This window comes from Myotis davidii, unplaced genomic scaffold (genome assembly GCF_000327345.1).
Source record: "Myotis davidii unplaced genomic scaffold, ASM32734v1 scaffold38, whole genome shotgun sequence".
NCBI lineage: Eukaryota > Metazoa > Chordata > Mammalia > Chiroptera > Vespertilionidae > Myotis > Myotis davidii.
In genome coordinates this window covers 6,537,765-6,547,719 of record NW_006291383.1, presented here as the reverse complement: position 1 = coordinate 6,547,719, position 9,955 = coordinate 6,537,765, and the positions used below count along the sequence as shown (strand labels likewise).

The following is a 9,955-nucleotide window of genomic DNA, read 5'->3' as shown; positions in this document are numbered from 1 at the left end:
CCTTAGGCTGAGTCTCATCAGTAAAAACAGAACAATCCTACCCACCTACCATGCAGAGCTAGAAGGAGTTAGCATTTTAATGTACATACTGGGCACACACCAGGGACAGTCATATAACTTCTCCGAGCCCCATTTCCCTATGCATAAAATGGGGGTGATGATGGTGCCTGCCTTTTCCGTTTCTCCTTCTTACCTTCTTATCCCTGGGCCTTATTTCTGATCCTTTGTTTCTAAGGCTTAAATGAGCCAATACAGGTAAAGAAAGCGCTTGGCCCAGTATCTGGCACTAGATTTGCACGTAGTAAAGGGTGGCATTGTTGCTTTGTAAACAACTCAATGCCTCTGAGGGCTGATCTCTCCTGGTTTTTGTTTTTTGAGTTGGGGTCCTAACTTGGGAGCTGTGTTGGGGAGGGCAGAGGGCCCTGCTTGCGGAGGGGGACACTGAGGGATGGGAGGAATTAGAGTGGCCAAGTGGGCATTGGTGACTTATGTTTGTGTCATCCAAGCGGAGAGTCGGGGGCCGGTAAGACGGTTAACACCAAGCGGGTCATTCAGTACTTTGCCATCGTCGCTGCCCTGGGAGACGGGCCGGGCAAGAAGGCCGTAAGACTCGCCCACTTGGGCGCTGCTCACCACTGCTTCTCACTGTTTTTCTCTTTGTCCCCCCCCCCCTTTTTTTTCTTTTTATGTTGATTCCCCAGAGTCTCCAGCCCCGCCTGAGCCTTCCACCTTGGTGGGGGACTCTGGCCTGAGCAAGGCTTGACCAAAGAAGCTATGGCCACCTCTGCGATGCGGTGCCACCCAGTCCCAGGCCTGCCTCAGTGTTTCCGTCTGTAACACAGAGGGGTGGGACCACATCGCCGTTCCTAAACTTTTTATGTAGTTTTCCCTCCCTTTGGGACCTTTGCATTTTGAGAGAGTTTACCAAATAGGCTGTTTTTTGCTAAGAAGTGATTATTTTCTTGCTTTTCATGCACCAAAGAGTTACCTGCTGTCAATCAAACAAGCAGGCTTGAGTTTAGCCAGAGCCAAAGGCACTTGGCAGCATCCCCAGCAGCAGGGGTAGGGGACGATTTTGCACCCCCTGATTTCTGTATGGCTTTTGAAAGTTTCTGAAACAATGGGGGACAGTGTTCTGTTTTTGTGTTTGAAGTACAACATCCATTCCTAGCCCCCAGGCCAGTGATTCAGGCCTCTGGGTACCTCCTCTCCCATCTGCCCCCACAAGGGGCTGCCTTTTCTTTCCAGAGCCCAAGGCCGCCTCCCACACAGTCAGTCCTCCCTCCTGGTCCTGTTGAGCCTTGCTTTATTCTGGGGCATTTTTTTTTTCTAATTTTCTTTTTCTTTTCTACACTTTAAGGTTTTTTTCTTTTTGCCTTTTTCTTTTCCCCATTTGAATTTCTTGATTTTTTATTTTTATTTCAGTTTTGTTTTTTGTTGTGGTGGTGGTTGTTTTTGTTGTTTTGTTTTGTTTTTGCTGTTGACTTTTTGATACTCTTTCCTCCTTCCTCTCCCCACACCGTTTTCCACACCCCATGTGAGGATGCTGCAGAAAGTTGGGGCTTAGTCCACTGATAGGAATGGTGCATAGGAGGAGGCCAGAGCGAGCAGGGTAGGGGCAGGGAGGCCTCTGGTCAGAAAGGACCTCAGGGGATGGGCTCCTGCCATTTCCCTCCTGCCTCTGTCCCCCCAATGATATCTCTGGGAGGATTGTTTCAGTCTTGGGCTCCCTGGAGGTGAGTGAATAACCAAAGTCCACTGGTGGCATGGTATCTGCCACTTTAGAATCCATTCTTCCTTTCTTTCCCTTTCAGTCCCCCCAGAGATGTTGTTGGGGGGACAGAGGCAGAAGGGAAATGTCAAAAGCATGTTCCCGAGCTCCACTCCACATAACCTCAGCCAGCGCTTTGGAGCAGCCTCTTCCAGGCTGCTAGGACCAGGGAGGGATAGAAGGAAAGGGACGTGCAGGGAAGACAAGGATGAGGCGAGGAGAGGACAGTGGTGGGATCCTCCGTAAGTCTCTAGGTGAGACATATGGGTGGCTGTGGGTGTGGGAGGCAGATGCCTGGGCTCAGAGCCTTCGCTCTCCCACTTACTGTGTGGCTTTGAGTAGGTTACTTACCTGCTCTGAGCCTTAGTTTCCTCATTTGCAAAGTAGGGTAATAGTGGGCACCTGGCAGGGCCATTTTCAATAATAGTAGGTGTACAAATTAATTGCGCCACGAAGATGTGCCTGATCACAGTGCAAAGGAGAGGTGTGGAGAAGGGCTCACGGAGGTGAGGGTACAAAGGTCCAGGCGAAAGAGATCTCTTCCCACCGTAGAGCATCAGGGAAGCCTTCCTGGAGGAGGGGGCATTTGAGCTGTTGTTCTGAAGAGGAGTTTAGTCAGGAGCCTCTAGCGCTTGGGGCAGGGCCCCTTCCTGGAGTGTGGGAAAGGATGGGATATGGAAGAGGCCAGAGACAGCTGGGGGAGAGGACGGGCTGCTAATTGTAGACTCCCTCAGACTCAGCCCCCTGCCATGCTTGCTCCTACTTTCTAGCAGTCCTCTTGTAACAGTCCTGGGAGGGTGAGGCGGGGCGGGGGTGGGGGCTAACCTTCACTGTCCTGCTAACTACTGCCACCCTGGCCTGCTGAGACCTCACACCCTCTAACACTGTCTTCTTTCTCCCCCCAGCAATTTCTGGCCACAAAGACTGGGGTAAGGATGGGGCCAGTGTGAGTGGGGCAGGCAACAATTATGAGGTCCTGGGAACCTGCCCTTCCCCTTCCCAACCAGAGGTGTCTGGGATGGGCTGTTACCTGGGAGGGCGGCTGCTCTGGGTCCCAGTCAGCCAGCACACCTCACCCCACCAGGGTACCCTCGAGGATCAAATCATTGAGGCTAACCCTGCTATGGAGGCTTTTGGCAATGCCAAGACCCTGCGGAATGACAACTCATCCCGCTTCGTGAGTGGCCGCAGTGGGAAGGGTGGGTGGGTGGAGCGGGATCAGCATGGCTGGCCCCTCTGACTGAGACGGCACCCCTGCCCACAGGGCAAGTTCATCCGCATTCACTTTGGTCCCTCGGGGAAGCTGGCATCTTCGGATATCGACAGCTGTGAGTTTGGGCGAGGGGTGAGGGCAGGGATCGGACAGAAGCCACGGCCTGAGTCTTTCTACCCAGACGGAGCATCCCTCAGGTCCTTGGCTCCTGCCTGTTTCAGGCACTCCTTTCCATCCCCAAGCCACTGCCCAGCTCAGGCCCCTCAGTTCTCGCCTGGAACATTCCACCATCCTCCATGTGGTCTCCCAGCCTCCATTCCTGTGCTGGGTCTTCTAGCCAGAATGACCTTTTCACGGAGACTAATCTGACCACATTGTGTTCCTGCTTAGAAATCTTTTCTGGATCCTATCACCTTAAGATGGAGACCCAAATCCTTATTTGGTAGTTAGCTCTTTATGATTGGCCCTCACCCTACTCCAGTCTTTTCTCTGGCCCTAATAGGCTGGGCCTGTGCCCATCCGGCCCAGCCTCTTCTCCGCACATCGGGTCCTCATCCTTCCCGGGAGCCCCTCCTAATGCCTGTCGGGTTGTTGCCCATCTGCCTCACCCAGCCCAGCCGCACAGACACCAGGTGCCTGGGCCACCTGCGCAGAGGGGCCGCCACACTGACACTCGCCACCTGGGGATTCCTGGCCAGATCCTGATGAATAAGCACAGACACATGGTGATGGGCAGGGGGCATCATAATTTATGCCCTGCTGACCATGTGCAGACACATGGAGCTCTGCCCACACACACGCTGACACACCAGCCCTGCTCTGGAGGAAGGAGTGTGGTTGTGGGTGAAGGAATGAAAGCATAGATGAAAGAATGATCACATGAATACCCCCCACAGATACCACATTCACATACCCACACACAGTCACACATGGGGGTGCACACACATTCCCACATATGACAGGCAAGGAGAGACACACTTTATTGACTTCAGAGAAGAAGGGAGAGGGAGGGATAGATAGAAACATCATTGATGAGAGAATCATTGGTCGGCTGCCTCCTGCACGCCCCCTACTGGGGATCGAGCCTGCAATCTGAGCATGTGCCCTTGACTGGAATTGAACCCTTCAGTCCACAGGCTGACGCTCTATCCACTGAGCCAAACCAACTGGGGCAAGAGACACACTTTAGTACATGCTGATGTATACACACACCCCTGCCCCTCTCCCACAGCCCTGCCCCTTCAGCCCTATTGGGGTGACCCGCTCTGGGGAGGTGCAGAAGATGGTAGGCCAGTGCCTCCCTTTCTTCCAGATCTCCTGGAGAAGTCACGGGTGATCTTCCAGCTGCCTGGAGAGCGTGGCTACCATGTCTACTACCAGATCCTTTCGGGGAAGAAGCCAGAGCTGCAGGGTAAGGGCCAGGGATGGGTAGGGTGGGAGTACCTAGGACTGGGTGAGAGTGAGAGCTGCCTGTCCCCCATAAGTCCAGGTCCTGGGATGTCTGTTCCCTCACTCTTCTGGGGTCTGTGACATCCTGTCTTTCTTCTGAGTCCTTCTGTTCCCTCCCACTCCCTTCCTGGGACTTCTGGTTATTGCTGAGCCCTCTCTCATGTAGGGAACTGGCCGCTGCTCTTGTAAAGTTGTCCCTCCTGTGGTCCTGCAGCTAGAGACACCCCACTCAGACCAAGGAAGGGCCAATGGCTCTGTCTAGACCCAGCTCCCCTCTCTTGCAAGCACCTTGAGGGCAGAGCCTGGTCCTCGCTGTGCCCCAGCACAGGGTGTGGACCAGAGGGGTGGCCATGAGCAGTGGTGGAGGGATGGATGTGATATAGGGATGGGCTCATGCCTCTGAGAACCATAAGGAAAGAGAAACCATAGACATGGGGGTGTGGAAGTCCTGGGAGGGCCCTAGACTCTCCTGTGGGGCTGGCCCCCAGGACCCACCACGCTGGGATGGGGTAGGAGGATAGCCAGTGCACACAGCTGGACCCACCCTCTTTGCCTGTGTCCCCAGACATGCTGCTTCTGTCTGTGAACCCCTACGACTACCACTTCTGCAGCCAGGGCGTCATCACCGTGGACAACATCGATGACGGGGAGGAGCTCATGGCCACGGATGTATGTTGGGTGGGAGCAGAGTGGCTGCCTGCAGGGTGGGGCCCTGTGATGCAGGGAGCAGTTGCAGTGCCCTGAGCTTGGCTGGACCCTGGAGGGGCCCAGACATCCTGACCCTGTCGTCCCCACCGCAGCATGCCATGGACATCCTGGGCTTCAGTGTGGACGAGAAGTGCGCCTGCTATAAGATCGTGGGTGCCCTCCTGCACTTCGGAAACATGAAGTTCAAGCAGAAGCAGCGGGAGGAGCAGGCCGAGGCCGATGGCACCGAGAGTGAGGGGCCCTGGCCCTGACCCCAAGTCCTGTCCATGACCATTAGCCCTCACCCCTGTCCACAGCCTCTGACCTCAGTGTTAACTGGCCCTGAGTGTAACCCCTGACTCTCAGCGCCAGACCCTCACCCTCCTGAGCTGCAAGTCTGTTGGCCCTGAATTTGACCCTCCCTGGCTTCCCCTCCCTGAGGCCAGCCTGAGCCCCAGGTGCTCTAATTGTTGGTTCCACCTCCTCATCCCACCCATGTGCCCTGCCAGGTGCTGACAAGGCTGCCTACCTGATGGGAGTCAACAGTGGGGACCTCCTCAAAGGCCTTCTGCACCCCCGAGTGCGTGTGGGGAACGAGTATGTGACCAAGGGCCAGAGCATGGAGCAGGTGAGCTGCTCGCAGGCCAGGGCTGACCCGGGACAGCTGGGAAGGGTCCTCCTGGCCGGGTCCCAGCCCAGCGTCCCCACAACTCCAGGTGGTGTTTGCCGTGGGGGCTCTGGCCAAGGCCACCTACGACCGGCTGTTCCGGTGGCTGGTGTCTCGGATCAACCAGACTCTGGACACGAAGCTGCCCCGGCAGTTCTTCATCGGGGTCCTGGACATCGCTGGTTTTGAGATCTTCGAGGTGAGGGCAGGCCCACACCCAGGCCCCTGAGTGGGTGGGGGCAGGAGCCTGGGCTTCTGCCTGGGGGCAGGGTTAACTCGTACACGTTCCTGTTCGTCTCTGGGCCTCCCTGTCCCCATCCACGGGGCGGCTGCTGAGCCCGGCACCTTCTGCAGTTTTATTTTTCTTTCCTCCCTCCCTCCCTCCCTCCCTTCCTTCCTTCATTTTCTCCCTCTACAGTTTAATAGCTTTGAGCAGCTGTGCATCAACTTCACCAATGAGAAGCTGCAGCAGTTCTTCAACCAGCACATGTTTGTGCTGGAGCAGGAGGAGTACAAGCGGGAGGGCATCGACTGGGTCTTCATCGACTTCGGCCTGGACCTGCAGCCCTGCATCGACCTCATCGAGAAGGTGGAGCCTGGCGCAAGCTCACTGCAGCGGGGAGGGTGTGGGTGCAGTGAGTGAGCATCTGCAAGTGTGCGTGTAAGTGTGTGCCTGTGCGTTGAAGTGAGCTTGTGCCTGTGTATGGCTCTGACTCTCTCTGTACATGCCTTGAATGGGAATGCGTGCCTGTGTGTGACAGGTGCGCTGGAGACTGTAAAAGCGTGTTGGTGAACATGTGTGAGCCATGTGAGTGTGCATCCCAGCACTGTTGACAGTAGCCCCTCATGGGTGGATACAGTTTTGAAGTTCACAAGGTCCTATTGCAGCCACAGTTTCACTGGACCCTCAGAACTGCCCTGGGAGAGGAGTAGGATGTGTTTGCTTATTTATTTATTTGATTGTGAAACATTATGTAAATGTCCCCATTGTGCAAGGAATGGGAGAAAGAAAACTCAGAAAATGAGAAAAGTGAAAGTGAAGGGAAGTGATGCTCCCCAATCCCCACACAACCTCCCTTGGCCCTCTGCTTAGTTTCCTCCAAGTCCCGTGTCCTGGGCATCGGTTTTCGCTCAAACTCAGGTCTCTTTTTCTCTAAAATGGGTTTTGAACATTGAACGAAGAAGGCACAGTAGTTCACGCAGCAGATGGTTTTCAGACAATGCATTTCTGGAATCTCCTGTTGGACATTCATTTGGGTGGTTGACATTCATTTTTGTTTTTCACTGTTAAAGCAGCACCAATTATGCATTTCCCCATTTTGCAGGTTAGGAAACAGGCTTAGGGAGGCTTAAGGGCCCACAGCTAGTAAGTTTGAACCCAGGAAGCCAAAATTTGAACTCGGCTGCTTTTTTTTTTTACTGTCCCTGTGAGTGTGTGTGCGATCATGGAGCTGGGGGCTGATGGGTACAAAGATGCCAGTTTGAGTTTGCACAGTTCTCATAAGCAAAGAGGACAACTCAGAGCTGCGAATTGTGCAGAAGAGGGATGGAGACAAAAACGTTCTTTCTGTCTTAGAAGACAGGGCTCCTGGGTGCAGGTCTGGTCTCTGCCCTCTGAGCAGGTGGCTGAGGTGTGGCATCTGGAAAGGCTTCCAGAAGGAGGGGCTCCGGGAGGATGGGCTGGCGCAGTGGAGGTCCTTCAATGCTGTTCCCCGTCCCCAGCCGCTCGGCATCCTGTCCATCCTGGAGGAGGAGTGCATGTTCCCCAAGGCCTCCGACGCCAGCTTCCGGGCCAAGCTCTATGATAACCACGCAGGGAAGTCGCCCAATTTCCAGCAGCCAAGGCCTGACAAAAAGCGCAAATACCAGGCCCATTTTGAGGTGGTCCACTATGCGGGTGTGGTAGGTGCCTATGGGAACCCCAGCTCTTGACCACTCCTCCCTCTGGGTTTCTCTGCTTTGGCTCAGCGCCTGTCTGATCTCTGCCAGGTGCCTTACAGCATCGTGGGCTGGCTGGAGAAAAACAAGGATCCCCTGAATGAGACAGTGGTCCCCATCTTCCAAAAGTCGCAGAACAAGCTCTTGGCCACCCTCTACGAGAACTATGCAGGCTCCTGCTCCAGTGCGTGCCGTGCCCAGGGACTAGATTGCCATTCTGTGGGGACTCAGAGTGATGTCCCTGGAGTGACTGGTCCCCATGTCTCTCCTAGCTGAGCCCCCGAAGTCTGGTGTGAAAGAGAAGCGTAAAAAGGCAGCATCATTCCAGACGGTGTCCCAGCTGCACAAGGTGAGGCCCAGCCCGGGCCTATGGAGGCCTCACGCCTTGGCCTCCAGCCCGTTCTCGCTCCCTGATCTGTCCCCTGCACCCTGGGCGGGCGGCCGTTAAGACTTGCAGTGATGTTTAACTCCTCTCCACGTGAACATCACAGCAAGTCTGTGCTGCTTCCCGTCCCCGCGCTGCCTGGGCAGGGTTTGGGGGGGCGGGGTGGGGTGAAGTGGGGGCCTGAGGGGGACTGGGTGGGAAGTGAAGACTGTGGTGAGAGGGACCCAGTCAAGCAGAAGAGGGCAGAGGGTCACAGGAAAGGGTGACAGATGTGTGGAGGCACGCGGAGGGGCCTGCCCCCCAGCCCTTAACGGGCTGATCCGCTGCGGTTTCCAATTCTGCCTCCTGCCCTGTGTGCCTTCTCCCCGCCCTCCGCCTCCAGGAGAACCTCAACAAGCTGATGACCAACCTGCGGGCCACACAGCCTCACTTTGTCCGCTGCCTTGTCCCCAATGAGAACAAGACGCCAGGTAGTCACCCTGGGCCAGGTGGTGGCAGTGGGGGAACATTGAAGGGAGGGGTCCGGGTGGATCTCTCCCTCCACAGAGCCCCCCATGTGGACTGTTGGTCTTTCTTCGAGGCAAGAGACCTCTGACCTTTTCCTTTAATGCCCACCCGTCCAGGGGTCATGGATGCCTTCTTGGTGCTACACCAGCTGCGCTGTAATGGGGTCCTGGAGGGCATCCGGATCTGCCGCCAAGGATTCCCCAACAGGCTGCTCTACGCCGACTTCCGGCAACGGTGGGTGTCTTCCTGCCCCAGCCCTGGCTCCTCCCCAGCTCCCCCTACACAGCCACCTTCCCCCTTGTCCTCCACCCTGGTGGAGGCAACAGCCTGAGGGGATGAGAAGGGCACACATTTTAGAGTCAAACGGACAATTCCTGTCACTGGGAAGGATGCAGTGGGACCAGAGAGGCGGCTGGGCACGAGTCCAGTGGGAGATGGTGGTGTCTGAGGCCTTCGATACAGAATAAGAAAGAAAAGACAAGGGTGGTGACTTCCAGATGTTTGGCCTGAGCAGCTGGGAAGCTGGTGGTAGGTTTACTGAGATACCAAACAGGGTTTTTTATCTGGGGGAGTTGGGGAGACAGTGGATTAATCCCTCCAAATCCCATACATTTGAAATGTCTCCAGCAGATGTTCTAGAGAAGTCCTGGGTGAGACTGGATTTTAGTCTCGAGATGGGGGCAGGCAGGGAACTGAATGAGGGTTTGTGTGGACCAGACTTTGCATCATGGCTGGCCCCACATGAGCACCAGTCAGTAGCTCCTCCCCTCTCTTCCTCAGTTTTGTTTTGTCAGGCCACTAGCAGCCTAAGTTCCCTCCCTTTCCAGAAGTAACTGGCCATCCACGCTGACGTATGTATGTACAAATACTGTACGTGGACACACACGAGTCTATGGGTTTGTTTTTTCATGTAACTGTATGTCTTTTTAAAAAAATATTTTTATTAATTTCAGAGAGGAAGGGATAGGGAGAGAGAAACATTAGTGATGAGAATCATTGATGGCTGCCTCCTGCACACCCCAATGGGGATCGAGCCTGCAGCCGGGCATGTGCCTGACCCTTGACTGGGAATTGAACCATGACCTCCTGCTTCATAGGTTGACGCTCAACTACTGAGCCACGCCGGTCGGGCTAACCATATGTCTTGGAGATTGTTCCTTATCAATAGGAATAAGTCTGTATCATCATCCTTTTTTTTTTTTTTTTTAATTATGACTTTATTTTTTAGAGCAGTTTTAGGTTCACAGCAAAATTAAGAGGAAGGTACAGGAATCTCCCATGTTCTCCCTATCCCCGCACACGCACAGCCTCCCGTTTTAAACATCGCCTGCTGGGTAG

General features: G+C 54.8%; 1 protein-coding gene across 1 annotated transcript in view; it reads left to right on the top strand.

Moving 5' to 3' along the window:
• The window catches only part of MYH7B (myosin, heavy chain 7B, cardiac muscle, beta), a 23,624-nt gene that overhangs the window by 3,152 nt on the left and 10,517 nt on the right, over positions 1-9,955 (top strand). The window contains exons 5-19 of the mRNA XM_006764573.2: positions 507-603; positions 2,677-2,700; positions 2,856-2,948; positions 3,036-3,099; positions 4,297-4,395; positions 4,999-5,102; positions 5,234-5,372; positions 5,630-5,748; positions 5,837-5,986; positions 6,206-6,376; positions 7,510-7,689; positions 7,777-7,909; positions 7,998-8,074; positions 8,493-8,580; positions 8,734-8,851. Coding sequence (XP_006764636.1) covers positions 507-603; positions 2,677-2,700; positions 2,856-2,948; positions 3,036-3,099; positions 4,297-4,395; positions 4,999-5,102; positions 5,234-5,372; positions 5,630-5,748; positions 5,837-5,986; positions 6,206-6,376; positions 7,510-7,689; positions 7,777-7,909; positions 7,998-8,074; positions 8,493-8,580; positions 8,734-8,851 — 1,656 coding nt within the window. The remainder of the gene's footprint in view (positions 1-506; positions 604-2,676; positions 2,701-2,855; positions 2,949-3,035; positions 3,100-4,296; positions 4,396-4,998; positions 5,103-5,233; positions 5,373-5,629; positions 5,749-5,836; positions 5,987-6,205; positions 6,377-7,509; positions 7,690-7,776; positions 7,910-7,997; positions 8,075-8,492; positions 8,581-8,733; positions 8,852-9,955) is intronic.